Here is a 27,991-nt window from a genome sequence, read left to right as displayed (position 1 = left end):
GGTTTTAAAGCTGTTAATCACTTTCACCCTTTGAACAAGGTGTAGTTGTCTGAAATAAAAATAATAACTACAAACTGAAAATGGCAACATTTCAGAGGATAATACTGACATAATTTATAGGAATGGCAGGGGGACGAACTAATTTACATGAACAAAGCACTTTGGAAATGTAAATGGTATACAAATTCTAAATGATGATAATAATAATGGTTGAGTTATCTATATTTTAACCTTTATAAATATAATTAAAAAATAATAAGCACTTAAACATCGCTTTACATTCTCTAATCAGTGTAGAGATACTAACTAAGCCAGAGGGCATCCTTTGAAATACATGTAAATATTTCCACTTAGAGAAATGGAAGTCAAGTCACTAAGTTAGAGTGGCACTGAAAGGAACTAAAAGTAATGGGGTTCTCTTTCATCCCTAGAAAGAGAAATTCAGTTGAGAATGTGGAACTTATGAAAATAAAGCAGAACAATACAAACTCAAATGTCTTGTTCTGCTTTTAGCTCCCTCTCTAAACCTGGCTTAAAAAAAGAAAGGATTACTGAGAAGTGCCTGGAAAGGAAAGTTATTAAAATGAAGATGCAGCCCTACTGTGTGCTCTAATCCACATTAGAAATTCAATACAACTGAATAGAGCAAATGCAAAGAGGGAGCATGAAATAAGAAAAAGGTTTACATGCATAATACAAAATCACTAAGATCCTGGATTGAAAGGAATTGAAATACTGGAAGGAAGTAACTAAACGAGAAAAATGCTGCTACAGCCCTATTTCATAATAGGACTGTATGTGCATCCTTGTCTTTACCTTATACTGGTATTAATATTTATTAAAAATGGCATTTAAGCTTAGTTATGAACATATATACTAACTGTCATTGCTGGAGTGAGGAGATAGCTTGATCCATGTGAAGTAAGTCTTAACCTGGGAGGCTGTAGCCCATCACAGCCCCATATGACATTCAGTTCCCTCTAGCAGAAAATCCTTATTCTAGGTGTAGGTGCCTGTCGGCCTAGAGGTCTCTGCATATTTTTTTTCCAGATTACAATAAGCAGGTTAAGCCTAATACATGAATAAGATGTCATACTAAAGCAGAGCAGACAAAGCCATAAAGGTTTTTATGTCTTTTGAAAACAATGGAGGCAAAATACTATAATTAAAAGTTTAACTGGAATTAAGATACAGCTGAATTTGAATCTCAGTCTCACCACTTAACAGCCGGGGCAAGGCACTTAACCTCTCCAAATTTCACTTTCACCTACAAACTAAGAATAATAATGGCATTATAAATGTTGGGGTTAAATGAGATAATACATAGAAAGTATTAAGCACAGTGGTATGCGGTAAATTCTTATCAAATGTTAGCTGTAATTTTTTAATTTTGTTATTAATGGAGAGAATAAATGGAGAGAGAAGAAAACAATGGTGTATCTGCAGTACAGGAATGGCGAGTACAAATGCTCAGAGGGAACAGAGGAAAAAAATCACAAACAGAAAAGATAAATGGAATAATATACAGAAGATAGGCTGGAAAATAATAGGAAAGGACAATAAAATAAGGAAGAGGCAAAATATTAATTCTTTATGACATTATTGAGCATGCACTGTGAAAATGACACAGCAATAGTTTACAGACAAAAAGCAAAGAAGCTGTCCTTAATGCCTAAGAACTAATAATTCAGTAAAGGAGACTGCAACTATAGGTGACAGGTAAGAAAACCAAATGAGCCGGGCGCAGTGGCTCACACCTGTAATCCCAGCACTTTGGGAGGCCAACGCAGGTGGACCACCTGAGGTTGGGAGTTCAAGACCACCCTGACCAACATGGAGAAACCCCTCCTCTACTAAAAATACAAAAAAAAAAAAAATTGGCTGGGTGTGGTGGCCTGTAATCCAGCTGCTCGGGAGGCTGAGGCAGGAGAATCGCTTGAACCCAGGAGGTGGAGGTTGCGGTGAGCCGGAGATCGTGCCATTGCACTCCAGCCTGTGCAAGAAGACTGAAACTCCGTCTTAAAAAAAAAAAAAAAAAAAAAAAAAAGAAAGAAAGAAAACCAAATGAAACAAAAACAAACAAGAGGATATCAACAGGCCTAGATATAATGACTAGATGGGCTTTGTCTGGACCAGATCCAGGCTGTTTCAAATCAAGGCTTGAGATGGAAGAATCATGATTATTGTTGTGACAAACAGCAAAGGTACAAGTCAATGAAATACGTCAGGTTTGCAAATGAGCTCCTAAATAAAATGCAGGTAAAAGCAAACTTCAACATCTTGGTTGGTTTGTATTTCTTTTTCCATCACAACAGGATGGTACTGAATAGAAGCAAACTATAGCTCTCCCATTGAAAGGGGATAATGATCTTGAAAAAGTCACTCCACTATGCTTATTTTTTCCAGTTTGAAGTGGAAAGCCTCACTGTAAAATAGGCACACTTCACAGGAAAAGTACAGTCATCTAAGGAATCAAGTGTCCCAGGAGGAAGCCTGTTCAGAGGACATTAGGCCAACTAAATAAACAAGAGAGAGTAAAGGTACAGTCAGGACTAGAACTGAGTTCTAGATTATACTCTGGTTTGCTCTTGGCACCCAACTTGCCACTCAACTCCTCAGGTACTTTCCTAATTGATGACATACTTAGTTGTAAAAAGTCACAAGAATAGCCACTTAAAAATCATTCCTTTTTAAACCTTCCTATTCTACAGCAGTTAAGAAAATAAATTTTGAAATCAGACCAAGATTCAAAGCCTGTTTCACTGCTTACCAATCAAATGAGCATGAACAGAGTGTCATCATCTGAACGGAAGAATAATGATGGCAGGCTCTCCGAAGTGTTATGAGGGTGGAAGGAAATAAGATATTTAAGGTTTGGCCCAGGTCATATTCATCAGCAAAAGTGAGTCTGAGTGTTGAAGTTTCTTGAAATAACACTAGCATTTCATTATTACAGTCTGTGTCTAATTCCATGGTTCTCCTGCATATCAGAATAACCAGGAGGGCTTACTAAACACAGACTGCAGAGCTCCATCCTCCAAGTTTCTCAATCAGGAGATTTGGGATACAGCACTAGAATCTGCATTTCTAACTAGTTCCTAAGTGATGCTGATGCTGCTGGTCTGGGAACCACTCTTTGAAAACCACTAGTCTATTAAAGATCATTCCTGATGCTACTGTCTATCCTGAGAAATTTTCATGCTAAGACAAAAGAATGAACCTCTCCTGTAGAATCAGAAAAGGCTAACATAAAAAAAAAATTTAAAAAAAACATCAATCATCATATTGCCATGTTCGTATGCTGTAAAGAAAAAAAAAAAAAACAAGCAGAGCTAAACAATCCCTAAAGAGAAAATTTTGGTTGTCCTCCCTACCCTTTTTCATAAAAATGTTAGCACAAGTTTATTCTGTACAAACCCCAAGTGATTCACTGTCAGATTAAATCCCCACAGAAATACAGACAGAATGAACAGATGGTCTTTTTCTTTCTAAATACAGTGTGTGTGTGTGTGTGTGTGTGTATTTTATATATACAGTATATATATATAATTTTCTACTGAGCAGTAAAACTCACTTCCTCCAGAATCACATAGGGCCTAAATGTAATAATCTCAATACTTTCATAACAATCACATTCTGGGGTCCTATTCACTTGCTGCTTTGATATTGTGAACTTCTTGTGCCGTATTTGCATCCCAGCTGGCCACACATCAGGCAGGTACAGTAGATATAAAATCAAGAGCATAATAGATATAAAATACAAGAATTTTCCCAAGCTCTTCTGGCTGCCTCCAGATTTTTATTTTAAAGAAAAGGCATCATTCTTCACTGTATATACTTCCTCATTGCTTTAATCCTGTGATTAGTGATCCCAGAAGATGAACAACAGCTCTTCACACATATTGGAATGGTGTTTATATGTGGGTGGAGAAAAATTTTAAGACTACTTTATATTTAAAATGCAAACTTTCCTTAATGTGAGTGCTTTAAATGTCCCTATTTCACTTCAGGAAGTTGCATTTACCCTTTCATGAGTAAATGGATTTTTCATCATCTTCAATTGCGACCAAGTTAAAAACAAAAAAAGGCAAAAGTATTGCTGTTTGACCAGCAAAAATAATATAAAGATTTGGTGACTGCAGCAAAATTATACTAATTACCATACACTAGCTGGTGATCTTCAAATTGAGGCTCTCAGAAGTAATTTACTACTATAAACTGACTCAAATACAGCAATTTTAATTTCATATTTTTATAGTTTATTTTTTCCTTTTTTTTTTTCTTTTTTACATTTTCCCCTTTTTAACATTGCTGATCTTTAAAAAGGACACTGTCAGGCACTTTTGGTAGTGTCTTTTTTATGCTAGGTTATTTGTAACATTCACTTGAAGCTTGAAATTAAAATTCTTTCTCCTACCAATTTAGTGCCTTCCCATTTGGCAAACATCTCTTTTGATTCTTGCATCTCTAATGAAGCTGAAAATTAATATCACTTTTATGTTTAATTCTTTGATTATGCAAAAGAATCATCAATGATGTTAGCATGATTCTGTATAGTAGGTCAGGAGTTGTAATAAAAGCCTTACATTTCTATAGCACCTCAACTCCAAGAGGACCACAAAACACTTCATAACTGTTTCCGTTTCTCAGAGGAAACACTTTCACATCACTCACTGGAAGCTGCCCCTCCAGTGAAATGCATGCTCTGATTAACTAGGGTTTACTCCAAAGAATTACATAATAGAAGCTCTGATGATTCTAAGGACAGACTTAACAATTAAAGAAGGTAATTACAAACCAAAGCTATCACTGAAAGAAATGGATTTAATTTGCAGCAAGTACATTTCACTTATAGCAAGATATGAAGGAAAAATTTTTAAATACGAGTAAGAAAATTAAAATGAAAAATCAAAAATTTAAATCGTTTTCAAAGAATAAAGGACAAGTTTGTATAGTTTAATTTCACTTAACCTATTATCAAATTTTTCACCATTCTTCCAAATCTATTATTGTCATACCCATGATAGAAATGATACTATCTATGCATGAGCATTGGCTATATAATAGTAATACTATGACGGTCCCAATTATTAATGGTTTCTCTTGCCAACATTACTTCATGCCCATTATTTCATGACATCATTTCATATCTGGAAACCTGAGCTAACAATCTGCCTGGCCAACAGAAACTCTTTATATAGGGATGATCTAATTGCAGGCTGGTCTAGGAGAAAGCAGGAAGAACTGGTCTCCTGGGAATATAGCAAACCTTCGTAGTTTTATGAGTCTTCTGCTACATGATTTTTAAATCTACAAAGTTCATCACATTTACAAACCATTTAAAATTCAACCTTGTCTTAGTTCAAACCACTAAAGGTAGCTTATAAACAACAGAAATGTATTCCTCACATTTCCAGGGCTGGGAAGTCCAAGATAAAGGCATCAGCAAATTTAACGTCTGGTGAGGACCCCTGTCCTGTTTCACAGATGGCCATATTCTTGCTGTAACCCCATGTGGCAGAACTGTCGAGGGAGCTCTCTGGGGCCTCTTTTACAAGAGCACTAATTCCATTCATGAGGGCTCTGCTATCATGACTTAACCACTTCCCAAAGGCTCCATCTCCAAATACCATCACATTGGGGATTGGCTTTCAACATATGAATATGGGGGTGGGGGGGACATAAACATTCAGTCTATAGCAAATCTTAAATCAATCAATAGATATGTATAGAGTATCTACTACTCATTTGTTCAAGACATACTTATTGAGTGCATACTGCCAAACTCTGAGTTTAGGGGAAGAGACAGGCACCATAAATAAGTTCCTTCTCTCCAAAGGCTTAAAGACTAGTTGTGAGAAATTTAAAGACATGTAAGAAATGGTCCTCAAGAGAGCCTTTTAAATCTGATTAAAAAGGAAAGATGTGGATTCAGTAGAGGAAGAAAAATATAACTATTAGATATGTCAAATGAGTGGTAAAAACAAGAAATGCAATGAGTTCTTGAAGGGAAATGATCAATGGGTGCTTCATAGATAAGACGGAGGACTGGAGCATATCAGAGAAGGTATTCAGCGATGAGGGCAAGGACACTAGGAAAGATGTATGGAATAAACAAAACTACTACCATAGGAAAGGACAGAGTCATATTTAGAGGACAGAAAGAAAGGCTGATTTAACTGGAATACAGCATTACTACAGAAAAGGATAAACTAAGCCTGGAAAAGCAGAGACATTGTCCCAATTGTACAGGTATTTGAATGCCAAGCTAAGAAAACAATCTTATCCAATAGACTAAGATTGGATAACAATCTATCTAACAATCTTATCCAACAGACTAGTTTATAACAAGGAAATACAGACCATTTGTAATTAACCTGAAATTAAATTCGCATTTTCAGTTTACTTCTTTGATTATACAACGATACTGCTACAGGCAAAGACTGGCATACACAGCACTGTCACACCATAAGGAGTCAAGCTCTTCTCCAGTACCCCTTTCCCATCCACGAACCTGAAATTTTTCACATTTCTACAGGACACAGTAAAAGTCTGTGGTCTCCTAGTCTGCTAAATATCCTTTTTCTTCAAAGTAAAGTCCTGGGGGAAGAGGGAAAAATAAAACCATCATTCAATCCCAAAGAGGCCAGCTTGCAGCCCTGTTGAGTTACTAGATATATCTGAAGAAGACACTGACCCTATACACATGGGCCCATTCTATATTACATGTATTCACCTTAGGTAAAGGACCCTAACACTGCCTCCCAAATAGAAAGGAAAAATTTCTATAACACCAGGAGGGATGGTGCCAGGTCAACCTCAGGGCAATGAAGCTCCACTTTTAGCCTGTGTCAATCAGGAAAGCATCTAAAATGTGCCTGGGTGTAGAAAAACAGGAAATAAAATTTCTTCCTAATCACAGCAGGTGAAGAGATCATCAACAGGGCCCAGAATCAGAGAAGAGAGAAATGAAAAATGCCTACAGGGATATTCAGTCTATTTCCCTACTGATACACATTCAATTCTGTCAGGACCAAATGTCCAATGAAATTCAACCCAATTTTCCTAGGGGAATATCCTATGGTCCAATAGCTCTCACTGCAGAAATGTTCCCTGACATTCAGTTTATACTATGTATTTCTTAAATTATTTCTTTCTGTTGTGCTTGCCTATACTACTGTGGAAAGTAAGTAATTCCTTTATTTCTTACTTGAATTTCTAAAGATAACTATAAAGTCTCACCCCCATTGTTCCCAGGTTTAATATTTGCATTTGAATTTCCAATCAAAAGCACCTGACTTATGTAATCTATTATTTTCTATCCTTCTCACATTATAGCAAGCACTGCCAATGTTAATCTCTTGATTAAAACATAGTTGACCATAAATAAGTCCTTGCTTAATTTTGCTTTAGAGCCCCTTTTTGCTGATATGCTGTCTGTGAAAGTATTTGGGTAATTCCTCTAAAGTGCACTGTACTAAACTAATGCCAACTAATGAGGAGTCTATGATGTATTTCCTCAACATCATCCTATCTCTGAAAAGGTTAACGTCTCTTTACTTCCATGCTCATTACTAAACATGCCACTTCTAAAACTTGTCTCATCTAAAGTCCTTAGTCACGGCAGATGCTCTGCTTGGGACTCCTACCCATTTGTCTGTCCTTCCAGTACACACGTGTCCTACACTCAAGACAGCATCCCAGATGCTGCCTCACAAGTACTGGGTAGAAAGGAATGATCAGCCCAGCTCAGTGATGAGATACTGTTTTGTGCAGCACAGCCAAAAATAGTGTTGGCTTTTTTCATTGCCATATCACGTTGCTAACACATATTTAATGTGCTGTCGTTTATCACCCCAATGAGACTGGCTAATTCGTGCTGAGCTTTCGTCATTTGCTGTAGTTCAATTGGCGACAGCCGTCACCTTCCTGTGGAATCATATCCAAAGCAGTGGATTTTGTTGACAGTGGTGGTGTTCACTTTATATTTTACTTTAGATTTTCAAAAGCCTTCATAACTTTCAGGTGGCTAGTCAAAAAAGGTTTGTGCCACTCATTTACGTGACACAACTCTTTGGCAACACCAACAAAAATTTCTGGGAAGCCCAGAACTATTACAGAAAAATATAATCTGCACCTTTGAGAGCTATAAGATTTTCTATATAATCTTACTGAGGATAAAAAATTAAAATGATTTTGAACACAATTCCCCTGTGAAGGGCACATCACCTGTGTTCAATGCTTCACTGAATTATAGGTATAGATTTGATGGCAAACATTTATTTTGCCATCCTTCTGCGACTAGGGAAAAGTATTCACAAAACACAGATGAGTAAATAAGACGCTGTTATACAGGTTAAGGGATATTTCTGAATAGCACATTTTCTTAAAATCCTTTCAGCTAGGGAGGACTTTTGAAATGATTACATATAAGTTTTGCAGTTTCCCATAAACCACATTCTCTGTAGTCTCTGGATATAAGAGAGAAACAGCAGGAGAGGACACAAGGGGACTCTTGGTGCCCCACCCTCACTAACCAGTTCTCTCACGATGTAGGTCAGGCTGGGCTTCTGAAGGAACTAAAAGACACTAAGGCAAGTCTATCAAATCCCTTCAACTCCAAGGTCTTTCCCTATAGCTGGCCCTGCCCACTTTCTGTCCTGCTTGCTCTGCTTCTTCACTCCTTCCAGGCTCACTTACGGACTTGTCTTTTATTTCCTCCCAAGCTGTCTACATCCCCAGTGGAATCGCCAGCTTCGGAAAGCTAACACTCCTGACCTGAACAGCAGCTGGATCCTGCTCAAAAATCTGCTACCAAATCACCTATAAATGATGAAAAACCACAGAAGCAAAGAAAGGCAAAATGTGGCATCATCATGAGAAACTCCAGTCTTTAAAGACAGTGTAATATTTTGCTGTGACAACTATAGAAAGCTGATTAAGCTGACAAACTACTTAAGGAAAGTGCTCCTCAGTTCACTCACAAGTTTCTGAGCTGGTCCATTTGTACAGCTTCAGCTATTCCCAGGCAGACAGAGAATTCCTAAATTTCTATCTCCTGCCCTTACCTCTCCCCAGGTCCCCCATGATCAATCTAGCTGCCTGATATGGCTTGGCTGTGTCCCCACCCAGATCTCATCTTGAATTCCCACGTGTTGTGGGAAGGACCCAGTGGGAGGTGACTAAATCATAGCAGCGGGTCTTTCCCGTGCTGTTCTCGTGATAGTGATAAGTCTCATGAGATCTGATGGTTTTAAAAATGGGAATTTCCCTGTACATGCTTTTTTTTTTTTTTTTTTTTTTGCCTGCTGCCATCCATGTAAGATGTGACTTACTCATCTTTGCATTCCACCATGACTGTGAGGCTTCCCAGCCACATGGAACTGTGATTCCAATTAGACCTCTTTCTTTGTAAATTGCCCAGTTTGGAGTATGTCTTTATCAGCAGTGTGAAAACAGACTAATACACTTCCTGCAAGGATAGTCTACCAATACACAGGATAGTCTACCAATACACAGACCTTCAATTCAACATGCACAAAGCACCATCTTCCTGACCCTACTTCCCAGTCACTCAGGTTCACAACTTCAATGTGACTTAAGACTCTCCATTATTATTTTTTTTTTTTTGGAGGAGTTTCACTCTTGTTGCCCAGACTGGAGTGCAATGGCGCAATCTCAGCTCACTGCAAGCTCCGTCTCCTGGGTTCAAGCAATTCTCCTGCGTCAGCCTCCCAAGTAGCTAGGATTACAGGCACCTGCCACCACACCTGGCTAGTTTTTTTGTATTTTTAGTAGAGACAGGGTTTCAGGGTTTCACCATGTTGGCCAGGCTGGTCTCGAACTCCTGACCTCAGGTGATCCACTGGCCTTGGCCTTCTGAAGTGCTGGGATTACAGGCATGAGCCACCAGGCCCAGCTGACTCTCCATTTCTTACAGTTAAACCTAAAAGGTTTTGAAAATTCCTTCTTTCAAAATCTCTGTCATCTCTATTGCCTTTCTTTTCCCTGCACCTGCCTTACTGTAGCCTTTCCCTCTCACATTGATTGAACCTGCCTTCTAATTGGAAGCTCTCCATTTCTTCCTCTACCAATTCATTTTGCACACTGCTGCCAGATAAGCCATCCTAAAAACATTACTTTCACTACTTTACTCCTCTATCCAAAAATGCATAATACCTATGAAGTAATCATGTCCCCAAAAATCAACTTTAATCTGATCAAGGCTCTAGATCCAAGATACAGGACAAAAATAAATAGCAAATGACGCTAGCAATCAGCCAAAGCCAGCCACACTGTGGAAAATTTTACAAACCAAATGATATAGTTTCTTCAATAAATAAATTTCAAGGGATAAAAATAAAATGACAGATGGAGCAGGAACTTATAGATTAAAAGAATCTTAAGAAATGTATCAATCAAATTGCAATATTTAAATCTTATTTGGATCCTGATTCAAACAAAATGTAAAAAAAAAAATTATAATATTTGAGACAACTGGAAATGTGAACACTGACTGGATACTTGATGATAAAGAAATTATGTTTTTAGGTATTATTTTATGTTATTTTTGAGACAGAGTCTCACTCTGTCATCCATGCTAGAGTGCAGTGGCACAATCTCGGCTCACTGAAGCCTCCAGCTCCCTGGTTCAAGCAATTCTCCTGCCTCAGCCTCCCAAGTAGCTGAGACTACATGCACAGGCCACCATTCCTGGCTAATTTTTGTACTTTTAGTAGAAACAGGGTTTCACCACATTGGCCAGGATGGTCTCGAACTCCTGACCTCAAGTGATCTACCCACCCCGGCCTCCCAAAGCGCTGGGATTACAGATGTAAGCCACCATACCTGGCCAATGTTTAGGTATAATTTTAAAAAGAGAGTTCTTATTTTTTAGAGATACATATTAAAATATGGATAAAACAGTATAATTTCTAGGATTGTTTCAAAATAATAAAGGAGAGGGAAATACGGAGGGATAGAAAACAATATCAGTCATAAGTTGATAATGCTGAAACTGATCAAACTGGATAATGAATACATGGGGAACCATTCTACTGGTTCAATTTCTGAACATGTTTGAAATTTTCCATAGCAAAAACAAAATAAAAAATACAATCGCAGCCCATGGCTTAAAAGGCAAAGTCCAAGCCACCCAATCTCTTCTTCAAAGGTCTCCCTATCATCCAAAAGTATTCAATCTTTTTTGTTTTTGTTTTTGGTAACATGTTCTAAGAAAACAAACAAACCCCCCAAAACCCATCTTCCCCAGTTCTTTATAGTGCTGTTCATATTATACATTTATACTTAACTGTGTGAAAACATGCCAAGTCCCCCTCTGCCCATGAACTCAACTACTTTAACCCATTCTGACCTCAGCCTTCCAAGGTCTTCTCTAGCACTTGTGTTCAGACTGAACATTTGTCCATGGGACCACAAACTGTTCTGCAGTGTTTTTGTTTTGTGTTTTGTCTTAGCTCCCAGAAAGATTAAAATAATTTCCTAAATTCCTTTTACATGAACATGTTAAAAAGGAAAAAATTTCTCCCCTCCATTACGTGAAAATCTCATCAATATAAGCCTTAAAAATTCATACAAGTAATAAATGGGGGGAAGCAACCTAGAAAACCCCCTTCTTAATAACAGACAATTAACATGATGATATAATTGTTTCCAGTCCAAGAAATTATTGGATGAAATAATGCATTTGTCAACATTCTCAACTGTTCAAGTCAGAAATAGGAATTATCTATGTTTGCCAACTTTGGGCTGCTACTCTAAATAAAACTGACCAAAATCTGTAAATGGAGATCAGTTAGAGCACAGATGTCTAGTTTTTCTTTTCCCTTTATAGTAATGTACATTAAAGCACTTCCCCATATTTATGAAGTTTCATAATTCTATCTTCATTTACTATACGTTGCAGAACACATTCTCCTAAACGTGACATATCTTTCAAAATGAATCAAAATTTGCCTTCTGTAAACCTCTTCAACCCCTTAAGACTTTAAAGGATTTGATTTTAATATGACCAATCCTGTATCACTTACTAATCCTGCCTCTTAACCAGGAGTGTGCATTAGAATCAGTTAGAAACCTACTGAAGCATGCTCTAGAGATGAGGGGTCCACAGGCCATTCTAATTGTGCATCCCCACAGAGATTTGCTGCTTTAAGATAGTAAATATAACAAAACTAAGACTGACCATGACTAGGATAACAGAATCCAGAAGACTTCATCAACCAGATTATACATACATTTAAAATAGACCAAATAATGGGGTTCAATACATTATAGTGCACTGTCTGACTTCTGCATTGGTGTTTCTTGCCACCTCTTTACCAGAACAACTAAGTCTTGCCCAGTACAGCAAAGATTCACAAAAAAAAAAAAACGAAACTCTTCTTTCATTACGTCTTTCATTTGCAGAATTCCAACTAATGGAGATCTTACAAGCCACAATTAGAAGAAATGGTGCAATAACAGTTTCTACATCACCTTTTACCACAGAAGGTTTAAAGTCAAGGGCATAAAATATTAATATCCTACAATTTCACTTCCACTCAGTTTATAAATTAAGCTTTGCATACACGTTATGGTACACATATCAGTAATATCCCTCCATTCTATATTCCAGCCTTCAACCCTGAACAAGAGTATAAGTGGCACAAACTAAAGTGGCGAAGGGTTGCTCCCTTCACTACCAGAAAGCAGTCCTCACTGGAGTGACAAACAGGCAAAAGAAGCATGCTCTTGAAGGAACAGCAACTGCCAGAGAGCCTCTTTGTGCTCCCTGCTGACAGCCACTTCATAAAAGCAAGATATACAAGAGAAAGCAACACCTTCTAAAAACAGGGACAGAGGAAGTCACAGCTATTGCAATTACCATTCGCTCTGGAGAGGAATGGTGGGAGGCCCAGTGACCACTGGAATAGCCATAACTAGCAAAATATTCAGAACATTCAGTTGATCTAATCTGAAGCCACTGCCAAAAACAAAAAAGACATAGCCTTACCTTTCTTGACTGTATAGGGTAATGCAAAGGCTTAAATAAATCTCAGTGCCTTTTTCAAAATATTTGGTATTTTAAAACAGGAAAAGACAAATCTCTATGCAGAGATGGCTATTCTTTTAAACTTGAAATCCACACAGTAAATATGTACAATTATATCTGTCAATGTAAAAAAAAAAAAAAAAACTTGAATCCTGAATATTCACAATTAGAAAACAATCATACATGAATACATGTATACATGTATAGTGGTAAACACACTTCTATATATACAAACAAATCCCTGGTTGGACATATTCCTCAACACAAAGCCTTGATTTTAAAAATATGTGAACTGAAATAATTTCAACTAAATGAATCAGTTGAAAGAGTTATCACAGATTCTCTTAAGTAAAATGTCAAGATGCCAAAGTATAAGCCAAAGTAGGCTTTTAAATCAATGACTTAAAAATTGCAAAAGAAAGCTAAGGCAAGCTGACTTCCATATTTGACTCTTTGGTGCTAAAAAACATGATTTAAAACCCATCACAGTTTCTCCATCTCTAAAATGGGGCGCAATATGACAAATTGTAACAACAGAAAGATCAAAGGGATTAATAACATATAAAAAATCATTTCAGTGCTTGAGTGTAAAGTGATAAAGTGTAACTACTATAAGAATTAACTCACTTGAACAAAGGAGTTCTCTAGTTAGAATGCTCTCTAGTTAAAGCTAGCAATCATGTATGAAGTCCAACTACCCTGAGACAATGCTGCTGCAAGGTCATGTGGTGAAACAAAACCCACGTGGAGAAGTGTGATGGTGCCAGATATATAATAAAGTCTTCTTGGACCTTCTAACCAGTCCATGCTGCAGATGCGCAGCCAAGTGAATGTTCTCAGCCAATGCCGTGTCAAGTAGAAGCACTGTGCATTGGAGCCTTCACGAATTCCTGACTCACAAAACTATGAGAAATAAAATGGTTGATGTCTTAAGCCACCAAGTTTCTGAAGAATTTGGTATACAGCAAAAAAAAAAAAAAAAAATCAGAAGAACTATCGCTATACTCAAGGATTCAGACATACTCATTGCTTCCACAATCAGAATACTTTTTTTTTAAAAATACGCTTTAAAAAAAAAAAAAGACCAATTCAGGAAAATGTAATTATCGTTGCTCTAAAACCTTCTCAAGTAGGCAAGAGCAATATGTCAGTGAAGGTCATGCCAGTAGCTTTAATTTCACTCAAATCACAGAATGATACTTTCTACATCACACTATTTCACTTCATGCTATTAATCACCACCACTTATTATGGCCTCTTGGTTCCTAGCAACAGTCTTGCCTTGGCCCAGGTGCACCAAATCTTGATGAGCACACTTAAAGGAGTGGTAGCAGCATGAGTCTGACAGACACTTGGCTTTTAACAGTTCACCCTCTAAAATATCAGACAAAACCAGACAGAGATAAGCTTTGGAGGCAGTGAGGGAGAAGGAAGACCTGCCATTTCTACACCTGTGTTCTCTAGGCCAAGACGTAATGAAGCCCGAGCAGGCCCATCTCGGGTATGTGAAAATTTAAGGAGAACAGCCTTCCTACCAGATCAACCTATTCTGGGGTATCCCCTGCCAAGCTACTATTTTCTAAAGTTTGCCACAATGTATTAAGATGTCCACGACATTGACATCACACTTCACTACGCATTAGACACCCTAGCACTCTGATTTGGGCATTTGCTACGTCTGTACTAGAAGCCAGAGGAATCTCCCTGGCTGCTCATCAGTTCCTGCTTGAAGAATTAGTAGTGAACATAAAACAACACAGGGAGATTTCTGGTGCTATAGAAACAAACTTGAATTTAGAAGATTTTTAATTTAACTTGTAAATGTTAATTATATTCTGTTCATTTGGCAGCATACTATCCATTGACAAGCCAGAAGAAACATTCTAGGAGCAAGCACTTTTGTGGAGATTCAATGGCCTGGCCAACAACATGACTTCACGATGCCACGCAAAATAGAGGTTATCAAAAAGTTTTACAGGCTGAGAAATGACGAAAAACTATTTCTGCGAGAATACTCTCATACATTTTCTGGCCTGAAATACTAAAACAGGCTTGTTTTACTTTAGGGTATAGAATCCTCAGCTAACCAAAATATAAAAGTCGACAGAACCTAAGAATAACCTAGTTTCAGACCTGGATTCAAAATAGAAATTGCATCTGTCTCCTTGAAAATCTCCTCCAGGTCAAGGATCAGTACTAATAATTTTGTGGATTCTCTTACCTGACAGCAAACTTCAAGCTCTCTCTGCAAGAGGTTAATTTTATCACTAAACATTTATATGGCAGTTAACAAAACTAAAATGATTTTACATTCTGTCTCCGAAATCTCCAGAAAAAAAGAAATCAAGGCACTCAGAAAAGTAAAGTGACTTGTTCTAGGTGTCACTGCTAGTGGTAAACAGCATAATCAGAACCCACTGTCCCCATCTGTAGACACTGCTTAGCATGCCAAGGAGTTACACATTGAAGTCAACAATGGCTAAATCGACAGTTGTGTTTTGAAATGAGATGTGAAAAAAATTTAGATTTTTTACAGAATCATAACATCTGGAGAATGGGTTTGTTCAAAGTGATCCTCTTCCTTTGCTATGCAGAATTCAACAAGATTGAATATTTTGTGTTTCTAGTGTACCTCAGTCTTTCATACACTTGAAAACACACAGCCAACAATATGACACACTTGTCACCAAGTAGGTGTCATTTTGGAAGGTACTGCTGCTGCTCAAAAGGGCAAAAACATGTATTTCTATTATCACAGTTTCAAAAAGAGTGAAAACTGAAAAAGGAGTGCAATGGCGTGTGGTCACAGGGCTGACACCAGGGAAAAACTATGACACCCCGTTACTATGATAGCTATAGCCTTGTCTCCTCACTGTCTGTCTCCAGACAAAAACACGCTGAGACAAATGAGCCTTCCAACTAAAGGATGGGTTCTGGCTGCCAGGGAAAGCCCAAGTTGCAGTGGGGAAAAAAACTGCTGAAGTCATTAAAAGATCAAAAATTACTCTCTCTTCCAAGAATTAATTTACTATACAAAGAATTTAATATACAAGGAATATTTCAGCTTTTCAGCAGGAAACATTTTCCATTCAAAGAAATACAGAAATTTGAACTCTAAACACTTATAACTATTCATCATAATATCCCATCATCTTCATTCATTCTGTTACATACTTAACTAAAGGCTTCTAGTATTCTGTTCAATTATTTTGTTCTCCAGGAATGACTTCTAACCTAAAGAACATTCCTCCAACAAGTACATGAAAACTAAATCGGCTCCATGTGTAAAACTGTACATAGAAACTTAACCAAAAATCTTCGTCCTAAACCCTCCATATAAGTGAACATTAAATATTTCCCAGCCGGGGCTCTCCGGTGTTCATGTATTTTTTTCTATTCCCCAGTACTCAGCACATAGTTGGTCCCAGTAATTTAACACTAAACCATCATTAAAATATCTGTCATATTGGAAACTAGGCTGTAAAAGACTAGTTTCTAAAAGACTCTGAAAAGGTTTAGAAATCTTCTTCTCCCTTCTTTGTATTCCTTTAGCATACACCAAAGCCTGTCTTGTTTACTTCACTACTAAACAATACCTCAAGTAATATATGCATAGACTCTCCACTAGCCTACAAAATAGTTTGCCTGTCTTAGTCTCTACCCTCTCTACTCAGTCCTTTTCACTCAGTCCTTTTCATTGCTACCACATTAATCTTCCTTCATCTCATCATACTCCAATATAAATCTCCAAAGTTCCCGTATTACCTACAGCAAAGGTCCTCAAACTTCAGTGTGCGTAAGAATCACCTGAAGGTCCCGCCCCCAGAGTTCTTGTTTCAGTCAAAGGTGGGGATACAAATTTGCATTTTTTAATATGTTCCCATATAATGCTGATGATGGTCCAAGAGGTATACATTGAGAACCACTTACCCAACACAAAGACTTCCAAATACAAGATCCTACACAAATATATCAGAATCACCTTAGGAGCTAAAAAACAGAATGTAGTCCTTATCCACAGTGACTGTCATTCATAAGGTGTAGGATGGAGCTAAGAATCAATCCCTAGATAAGCCAAATGTGTAACCAGGTTCAGAAACTATTACTCTAAAGATAAATCACAAACCACTTAGATAACCCTAACAGGTTTTCACAACCTGCACCCAAATCTACCTATCCAAGCTTATCATCAGATCCACAAAATAAACCTTCAGTTATGCTAAACTCTTCTTCTTACCTATCCCTGAATATCCTTGTCTATTCATTCCTTTTTTGCCACTTGCAAACATTATCTCATGAGCCTTTCCACCTACCTGGAGTGCCATTTCCCATCTCCTCTACCTCTACAAATCCTCCAAGGATCAACTCATCATCAATCTCCAAAACCTTTCTTGGGCCATTCAACATGTCTCAGAATAATAACATTACATATTACATCTACTACTCTTCTTACATTCAGCAACATTAGTCCATCTGTGTGTCTGTGCCATTAGCCATCTAGTTTATTGATGGGTATATAGTTTAATATTACTCAGTACTGTATAACCTGAAAGAATTCTGAGAGAACTAGAAAACATGGAAATCTAAAAATAATTTAAAAGTTATATAACAATTTTTATTGCATAGCAATTACAAATTAAAATATTTATATGAACCTCTTATTCAAAAATGCTCTATGCTCAAATTTATAGGACAATAATAAAGATGAGTAGAATAGATAGTTAAGAAACAATCAACAGATTAACTCAAGTCATGACTAAGGCCATTCTTCCACAACATGCTTAAGAAAAAAGATGAGGGCAGAAAAGTAGATAGTTAAGAGGTGAAGAAAAATGCGGAAAGAAAAAGTAAGCAAAAATGCAAAGAACACTGCCATATCTTGGCCTCAGAGCAATTAAACAAAATACATGAAATAAAATGTTATTTCTATGTCAGACCTCTCACCTTTCATTAGACAGTTTCAGTTCTATGTTCTTTCTCTGTCAAATAGCTTATGCCATTGGTACGTGTATGCATTAACATGGAATAGCAACAGCACTGCCAAGTGTATAATTAATTTGGAGACTACAAGTTTCTGACAGATATAACACATAATTGATACCTCTTTTAGTGTCTTAAATTCATCTTGTCTACTTTCTCTTAAACTATAAAATTTCCAAGGATCCATATTTTTGAAAAATAAAAAAATAAAGATCATGGATCCATGATAAAAATAAGTCATTTTCAAAAAGTAGATCAGTACCTAACAGGCTAGGCCTAGAGGTAAAGGGAGTGGGATATGAGGAGTGACTGCTAATAGATACAAGGTTTCTTTTGGCATAGATGAAAATGTTCTAAAATGATATGATTGTGATGGTCGTACAACTCCATAAACATAATTTAAAAACCACTGAAATCTATACTTTAAATAGGTAAACTTCATAGCATGTAAATTATATTTCAATAAAGCTGTTTAAACAACTCATTCCATAACTTAAAGACAGAATCCCCAAATCACTCATTTTATTTTATTTTATTTTTATTATACTTTAAGTTCTAGGGTACATGTGCACAACGTGCAGGTTTGTTACGTACGTATACATGTGCCATGTTGGTGTGCTGCACCCATTAACTCGTCATTTACATTAGGTATATCTCCCAGTGCTATCGCTCCCCCCTCCCCCCACCCCACGACAGGCTCCAGTGTGTGATGTTCCCCTTCCTGTGACCAAGTGTTCTCATTGTTCAATTCCCACCTATGAGTGAGAACATGCGGCCAAAACACTCATTTTAAACTACATGTATGAAACGTATAACTCATTTAATAAGCCAGAAAAGCCTATTTTTAATCTGTAAATGTCACCTGTTAATATCTGATGGAATTTAAAGTTGCTTAGTTCATTACAATCATTTTTATTATGAAATAATGGGTTTCGTTTTCAGCTGTACAGGAATTATATATATCTGACAATTACAAAGTAAGCAGAGTTAGGGAAGACATGATATCTGACTTTGTTTATTATCATAACTAATTCCTCATGGAAGTATTCTAACTAGGATCCTAACAGATTTAATAACTGTTTTTGGTTCAGAACATAAGTAAAAGCCAAAGATGGGGGGGGTCGTAAAAACTTATTCAGAAAGCATTTTATGACCTTGCCATAAGTAAAATTACATAGTCCATAACATACTTTCTAGGCCTTGATGTATTCAAGTTCTAAATGTCATAAGTACTATAATACAAATAATTACATTTATATATTCTAAAAATGTCTGATGTATTTGTGTAATACTAGCTATTTTTATTAGTATTTCATGGTTATCTCTTTCCATTCTCATATGTTTAATCTTATGTTTAAAGCGTATCTTTTAAACCCAAAATGAGAAACTTGTATTAAAAGGGGAGAGATACATATTTTTCAAAAGTGCCACTATCAGAAAGGAGAAAAAAAAGACTATAAATGTTCAAGTTTAAAGACAACTAAATGAAATACCTGATTCTAAACTGGTTTCTCTACTGGAGGGGCAAAAACACTGCTATATAGAACATTACTGGGTCAGTTGACAAAACAAGAATATAGACAGCAGAGTAGATAACTTCCTGTCCATTTTTCAAAGAAAAATGCACGTGTGTGTCCATATATACACAGAGAAAACAGGAAAAAAAGTGGTAAAACATTAAGAACAGCTGAATCCAAATAAAGAGGTATATGGCTCTTTGTACTATTCTTATTCTCACAACTTTTCTACAATTTTAAAATTATTTAAAAATTTTTTAAGTAATAAAATATCATAAAATGCATCTCTTCAAACAGCATGGTTGGGTCTTGGTTTTTTTTAAATCCAGTATAATCTCTGTCTTTCAACTGGAGTATCTTGTCAATTTATATCTAATGTAATTATTGATATGTTTGGTGCTAAGTCTATCATCTTGCTTTTGGGTTCTATTCATCCTATCTTTGTTTTTTATCATTTCTTTCTTCCTTGTTCTTTTTCCTCCTTTCCTTTCTTCTGAATTAATCAAATACTTATTCACTGTTCAATTCACAATTCACTGTTCAACCCTCAACTGGCTTCTTAGCTATGTATCTACCTTAGAATTTTAATGTTTGCTCTAGGGATTGAAATTCGCATCCTTAACTTATCATAGGCTACCCTAAACATTATGTCTCTTCATGAATTATGTAAGAAATTCACAACAGCATAGTATCATTTACTGTACTCCCATCTTTTGTGTAATTATTGTCATATATTGCCTTCTAAAATATATTATAAAACCCACATACACTATGATTGTTTTTGACTTAGAAATTTTAAAAATTCTTTATGGTAGACCTAAAACCATTAAAATCCTACAAGAAAACCTAGGCAATACCATTCAGGACATAGGCGTGGGCAAGGACTTCATGTCTAAAACACCAAAAGCAATGGCAACAAAAGCCAAAATTGACAAATGGGATCTCATTAAACTAAAGAGCTTCTGCACAGCAAAAGAAACTACCATCAGAGTGAACAGGCAACCCACAGAATGGGAGAAAATTTTTGCAACCTACTCATCTGACAAAGGGCTAATATCCAGAATCTACAATGAACTCAAACAAATTTACAAGAAAAAAACAAACAACCCCATCAACAAGTGGGCGAAGGACATGAACAGATACTTCTCAAAAGAAGACATTTATGCAGCCAAAAAACACATGAAGAAATGCTCATCATCACTGGCCATCAGAGAAATGCAAATCAAAACCACAGTGAGATACCATCTCACACCAGTTAGAATGGCCATCATTAAAAAGTCAGGAAACAACAGGTGCTGGAGAGGATGTGGAGAAATAGGAACACTTTTACACTGTTGGTGGGACTGTAAACTAGTTCAACCATTGTGGAAGTCAGTGTGGCGATTCCTCAGGGATCTAGAACTAGAAATACCATTGGACCCAGCCATCCCATTACTGGGTATATACCCAAAGGACTATAAATCATGCTGCTATAAGGACACATGCACACGTATGTTTATTGCAGCACTATTCACGATAGCAAAGACTTGGAACCAACCCAAATGTCCAACAACGATAGACTGGATTAAGAAAATGTGGCACATATACACCATGGAATACTATGCAGCCATAAAAAATGATGAGTTCATGTCCTTTGTAGGGACATGGATGAAACTGGAAAACATCATTCTCAGTAAACTATCGCAAGGACAAAAAACCAAACACTGCATGTTCTCACTCATAGGTTGGAATTGAACAGTGAGAACTCATGGACACAGGAAGGGGAACATCACACTCCGGGGACTGTTGTGGGGTGGGGGGAGCGGGGAGGGACAGCATTAGGAAATATACCTAATGCTAAATGACGAGTTAATGGGTGCAGCAAACCAACATGGCACATGGATACATATGTAACAAACCTGCACATTGTGCACATGTACCCTAAAACCTAAAGTATAATAATAAAAAAAAAAAAAAAATCAAGAAATGCAGAGGGAGGGGAAGCACTTTTTTTTTTTTTGGTCCACATATTCACCACTTCTGGCCCTATTTACTTTTTTCTGTAGATCTAAGTTACCATCTGGTATTATTTTCCTTCAGCCTGAAAAACTTATTTTTTTTTTTTGAGATGGGAGTCTCACTCTGCTGCCCAGGCTAGAGTGCAGTGGCGCGATCACAGCTCACTACAACTTCCACCTCCCCAGTTCAAGCAATTCTCTGCCTCAGCTTCTGGAGGAGCTGGGATTACAGGCGCCAGATACCACACCCAGTTAATTTTTTTGTATTTTTAGTAGAGACAGGGTTTCACCATCTTGGCCAGGCTGGTCTTGAACTCCTGACCTCGTGATCCACCCGCCTCGGGTTCCCAAAATGCTGGGATTACAGGCATGAGCCACCGCGCACAGCTGAAAAACTTTCCATAACATTTCTTTAAGTGAAAGTCTAGTGGTGACAAATTCTTTAAGTTTTAGTTCATTTGAAAATGTCTCTATTTCAGCTTCATTTTAAAGAACATTTTCGGTAATACAAAATTCTAGATTGACAATTTTTGTTTCTTTTCAACACTCTTAGAATGACATACATTGATACATTGACTTCTGGCTTGCATTGTTTCTGATGAGATGTCACTGATAATTTTTATCATTGTTTGCTTGTAGGCAATGTGTCTTTCTTCCTCTGGCTATTTTTAAGAATTTTTTCTTTGGTTTTCATAATGTGCATATCTGTTGATTTTCTTTGTGTTTATCTTGCTTGGGATTTGTTACGTTTCTTGTATCTGTGGGTTTATGTTTCTCGACAAATTTCAAAACTTTTTGGTCACTATTTCTCCTGACATCTTTCTACCCCAATCTCTCTGTCCTCTCTCCTTCTATACCTGTAAACCACATAATTGTTAAGCTGCATAATATCCTTGAAGATATTATAGCTTTGCTCATTTTCCTTTTGTCTATTTCTTCTCTGTGCTTTGATTTGGATGGTTTACATTTATCTGTCCTCAAATTCACTGATCCTTTCTTCTACAGTATGTTATCTGCAGCTAAATCCATCTGGTGAATTTTTCATTTTATTATTTATTTATTTATTTATTTAAGATTGAGTCTCACACTGTCACCCAAGCTGGAGTGCAGAGGCACAATCTTGGCTCACTGCAACCTCCACCTCTTGGGTTCAAGCAATTCTGCTGCCTCAGCTTCCTGAGTAGCTGGGATTACAGGCACCTGCCACCACGCCCGGCTAATTTTTTTGTATTTTTAGTAGAGACAGGGTTTCACCATGTTGGCCAGGCTGGTCTTGAACTCCTGACCTCAAATGATCCACCTACCTCGGCCTCCCAAAGTGCTGAGATTACAAGCGTGAGCCACCACTCCCTGGTGGATTTTTCATTTTAGATATTTATTTCTATCAACTTTTTCATTCTGGTTAAGAGTCACATTTTCCTGCTTTTTAACAAGCATAATAATTCTGTGCTAGACATTGCGGTTGCTTTGTTACTGAGAAACTGAATTATGTTGTCTTACTTTAGAGAGAGTTTTGTTCTATCAGACAATAAATTTACAGGTGGATCAAGATGATAAAATAGAGGCTTGGTTTGGGGCTTTGCTGTATGATATCTATAGTAGCCTGTCTTCTACTCCTAGAATAGCCCTACTCATAAGGTGTGACCTTTCTGAGGTCACAGCTGAAAGCACAGTATGTTCAGCAAGCTTTCCCCACACTGGCTGGTCTGAGCTCCAACGTTACTGAGAAGTTTCCAACTTCTGAAATCTTCATTCAGCTCACAGTCCCACAGTAGTTGTTTTCTGCCAAGCCTTGTGATGTACACACAGCTTCATATCTGACCAAAGGGCTAATAGTTTGGAAAGTATTCACGAGGAAGATGCAGGGATGAAGGTAGAGCTCACCTAGTATGTTCTTTTTTCTCAGTTGACTGTGCTGACTACCTAAGTTGCTTACAGCAAAAGGTAACTTCATCAAGATGAGAAACAGAAGTCCCTAATTCTAATTATTTTTTATCTAGCATTTTTTCATACTTAAACATGGATATGAAAGGCACACATTTACATAGGACGGATAAGCATATCAACATGCAAAATGTTAAAAAACCAGCCTCCAACCCATAAAAATATTTTATTCGATAACAAATATTCACCAAGCACCTACTACAGGCATGGTAATTGACAAAGCAGTAAAAAGTTTCAACCAGTATTATTTCTACTGAACCACCATTATTTCTACTGAACCAGCAGTAAAGCATATACACTGTACCAAAAGTTGTCTAATGAATGAAAAACCAGGAATCAATCATTCAATCCACCAAGAACGTCTACATTCTAAAAAATGACTACATTCTAAAAATGACTATAATTTACATTCATGATCTACTTTTTTCTGCAAAGACTCCTATTTGCCATGCAAGTAATTTCATTTCTACACAGTTCCATTTTCCAATTCCCTACATATACTTAATTTTTTTCATATTAGCAGATACTATCTAACTAAGTTACTTCTATTTAGTTATGTCAAACTTGCTTCAGCTAACTCTTAATTATATTTCTAATTTCCATCTGGCCAAATCAAATATATATCTTGCTCACATACGGAGAAAAAATATAATACAATTTCTAAATATAATTTCAGCAGCATCATACCAAAGAATAATATTATTCCTCTAATCTTCAACAAATCAAGCAAAGTGATACATTTATACCTCACAGATCTATTCTCATCTCTCAAAATAAGCTCTCGTTCTGTCATGTAACCCAACATATGCAAAAGTTGACTGTAAGGAAATAGTCAACAAAATTAAGCTACGTACATGTTTATAAAATAATGCTTAAGAACATTTTAATGTTTTTTACCTTAATATATGACTAATTCCAGTCAAGTAAAGTATACTACAACAGAAAGCCAGATACTACACATATTGAGAATATGCTTCTATTTTTAAAGTCTGCCAAAAAAAAAAAAGAAGTCTGTTAAAAGGTTTTTTTTTTGTTTAGATGGAGTCTCACTCTGTTACCCAGGCTGGAGGGCAGTGGTACAGTGGCTCACTGCAAACTCTGCCTCCCGAGTTCAAGCAACTCTCCTGCCTCAGCCTCCCAAGTAACTGAGATTACAGGCGCCTGCCACCATGCCCAGCTAATTTTTGTATTTTTAGTAGAGACAAGGTTTCACCATGTTGGCCAGACTGGTCTCAGACTCCTGACCTCAGGTGATCCATCCGCCTTGGCTTCCCAAAGTACTGGGATTACAGGAATGAGCCACTGCACACGGCCTGTTAAAAAGTTTTTTGAAGATGGTAGAAGTTAATGCCATCAGCAACATCACATTCAAATGCAAGCATTACTTTCTCACCCTGTTTATGACTCTTAAGATAATGTTTTAGGTGGCTTGTTGTTGCTGTTGTTGCTGTTATTCTAAACTGTTACTCTGAATCAAGATGACACCCTTTGTAAAAGGCTCTTACCTGTAGAACATCTTGGATCTTCACCCATACATCTGCCATATCATACAGTTTGATATCTTCCTGCTGAGTCAGTGGAGTCACTACAGCGTCCTGCAGGTATCCCAGGACCACAGAGTGTGCAGTGGCTACAGCATTAAACTTGTCAAACAGTAACTCCAGCAGTTCTAGAAGCAACCTAGTGACGTAAACAAATAAATAACATTTACACATACATACATGCAGATAAATGGCTTACAGTGACCTGCAAGAAAAACATCAAACTAAAGTAGCATTCTACAATGTAAACAGCATTAACGTTAGATTTCAGCAGATGTGAATTCAAACAACTGTATTATCTAAGCAACTTTTAAAAACTTATCTAAGCCTCAGTTTCCTCTCCTATAAAATGGAAATGATGTAAGAATTTTAAAACCAATTGTAAAGCCCCTAAACCAGCAATAGCATCTCAATAAACATATACTGCCTTTTTAACATAGTTCACGGATTACAATACTACTACTATGTATTCACACAGACAGCTTCTCCAAGGAATTCATGTAATTTTTTCAGACAACAGCTCAGATGTTACACAGAATATGCTATTCCCTAGCAATAAATTAGACACTTTGATAAGGATATTAATCCATTTAGTCATGGAAAGCTATGCTTACTACCATCCAAATGTATGGCCTGAGTTGCCTGAAAAAAAAATATACACCTGCCAAGCAATCTGACTTTCACCAGGCATCCACATTATCTCATTCATCATAGTGAGATATGCTGGACACATATTATTACATCAATTTTATATACTCAAGGACACAAAATAAGGTTGCAGTGCAGCTAAGCCTAGAATAAAAGTTGATTTCCATGTCAGTACATTTAGCCACCTACCTCTCACTACGGTTCTACAATGTAGATGTATCTTTAGAGATAGCTCAAAGATTTATGTCATAGATGCAAAGTAATTCCTCTACCACTGAGACTTATAGTTTCAATGATCACACAGGCCTGGAATCATCTTTTCTTCCTCTGAACTTGTATACTCTTTTGTCCTGCTTTTAAGGAACTTATCACATGAGCCTCACATATGTTGCTCAATAAATGTCAGTCATATTTCTTTATATATAGATACTTTACCTCACTTCTCCATTATTAACCTTTCAGAGTAGGCACTGCTTTATACATCTCTGAATACTTAAGAGCACTTGGAACAATAATTAGCAAATACTGCTGAATGAATTCAATGTCTATAGCATGAACAAGTACAGAACATCTTGCAATGTGAGCTTTATTGTATATTTTGTGGCTCTCAGCTTCTAATTCCTAAATAGACTGATAAACCAACTTGGAAAGTTGAAAAGGAAAGCAAAAGAGCTTGTCAGCAGTGCCAATTAACAAGGTTTTATTACCATAAATAAGGGGTTATAACTACAATCTCATCAAAACATACAGCATTATTATCTATTCCTATGGCTTCTTTACTGCCCAATTACTGTAATTAATGTGCCAATGAGACAGCCCATAACTATCTTATGGTAAAACCCTAGTATCTATTTGACATTGTAATTCAGATGAGACAAAATCAATAGAATTTATATAGTACTCCCAGCCTAGACTATACATACATAATCCAGAAGTTACACATTGTATTTATAAATAGATTCCGTTCTACCTTTTGATTGATGATTCTTTTTAATCCTTAAAGGTCAAATTCATATTTATACTCACGTATATCTAAAATAATTCTTCTTTCTCATCTGTGTTATTGAAGAACTACTCAAATATTAGCAGAAATACATACAAAATACAGAAACATGTGTCTAAACATACCAACTGAAACACTTAATGTGGTGCACGGAAATAATCGGTATAAAACTGGTATCTGGCATCATACAGATCAGTAACTTAATCAGTAAATACCTGATTAAGTGAAGGTTCTACTTTTCCAACAAAGATTTATCCTAGGTATGTAAGACTGTGGTTCTCAGATATGAATCTATAGACTGTAATATGCTTTTGAGTGGTGGATAGAAAAGTAGGAATAATATATTGACTCTTCACAAAGGTAAATTTATTTAACATTACATCTTTTGTACTCTCTTGATAGGAAAATCTGAGTTATTTTCTGCCATGAATGGCAGTTATGTTGCCAAATGTCCTTACTGGAGAAAATTAAAACTTAATGTATGTTAAGGTAAATGTTGGGGTATTCAAAATATGGTTTGAAACCATATTGATCCATGACATTCAGATGCCTGAGACACACTGGTGTCTAATGTCCCAATGGCATGAAGTTCTAGATACAGGATTGTGAACCAGCAGCAAAGTTTTAACGGAAAAGTGGCTCCTCTTGTTAGGGGTGCTGTTATCTGGTTATCTCCAGGGCCAATGAGTTCCACAACTGCATACCTTGCTGTCAGTCAAGGACAAGAGCTGCTCAGCAGCCAGGAACAGCGCTACATTTAGAAAAAAAAAACCCAGTAGAGAATAGAGGTGTAAGATGAGATTCACAGTATCTATTAACATCTTGGAAATAGCAATCTCTTAATAAAATGCTGACAGAGTTCCAGCTTCTGCCACTCTTGGAGGCTCAAAGCCAAAACAGGCCTGTTCCTATAGTGTGGCCATCATAGTCACAGGACAGGCTACACAGGGAGGAAGGAAAGAGGTGTAATAGTAGCAAGGAACTTGCAGCTCTACCTTTTTTGAGAACTTTTAACGAGAGGAAAGCTCTCTTCCACCTTACCGAAGCACAATGGTGGCATATTATTTAATAAAACCCACAGCTCTGACACCAAAATTTAAAATATTTGTGCTTCAAATGATACCACCAAGAAAGTAAAAAGGCGGGGTGGAGCCAAGATGGCCGAATAGGAACAGCTCCAGTCTCCAGCTCCCAGCCCCAGCGACACAGAAGACGGGTGATTTCTGCATTTCTGCTTGAGGTACCGGTTTCATCTCACTAGGGAGTGCCTAACAGTGGGCGCAGGACAGTCGGTGAAGCGCACTGTG

General features: G+C 37.0%; 1 protein-coding gene across 4 annotated transcripts in view; it reads right to left on the bottom strand.

The window, feature by feature from the left end:
• The window catches only part of EXOC4 (exocyst complex component 4), an 830,711-nt gene that overhangs the window by 678,065 nt on the left and 124,655 nt on the right, over positions 1–27,991 (bottom strand). For all 4 annotated transcript variants that reach the window (XM_055284061.2, XM_063642266.1, XM_063642265.1 and 1 more), the window contains one exon: positions 24,998–25,172. In XM_055284061.2, the coding sequence (XP_055140036.1) occupies positions 24,998–25,172 (175 nt within the window). The remainder of the gene's footprint in view (positions 1–24,997; positions 25,173–27,991) is intronic.

This window comes from Symphalangus syndactylus, chromosome 6, assembly GCF_028878055.3.
Source record: "Symphalangus syndactylus isolate Jambi chromosome 6, NHGRI_mSymSyn1-v2.1_pri, whole genome shotgun sequence".
Taxonomy (NCBI): domain Eukaryota; kingdom Metazoa; phylum Chordata; class Mammalia; order Primates; family Hylobatidae; genus Symphalangus; species Symphalangus syndactylus.
This window is presented reverse-complemented; position numbering and strand designations above follow the sequence as displayed.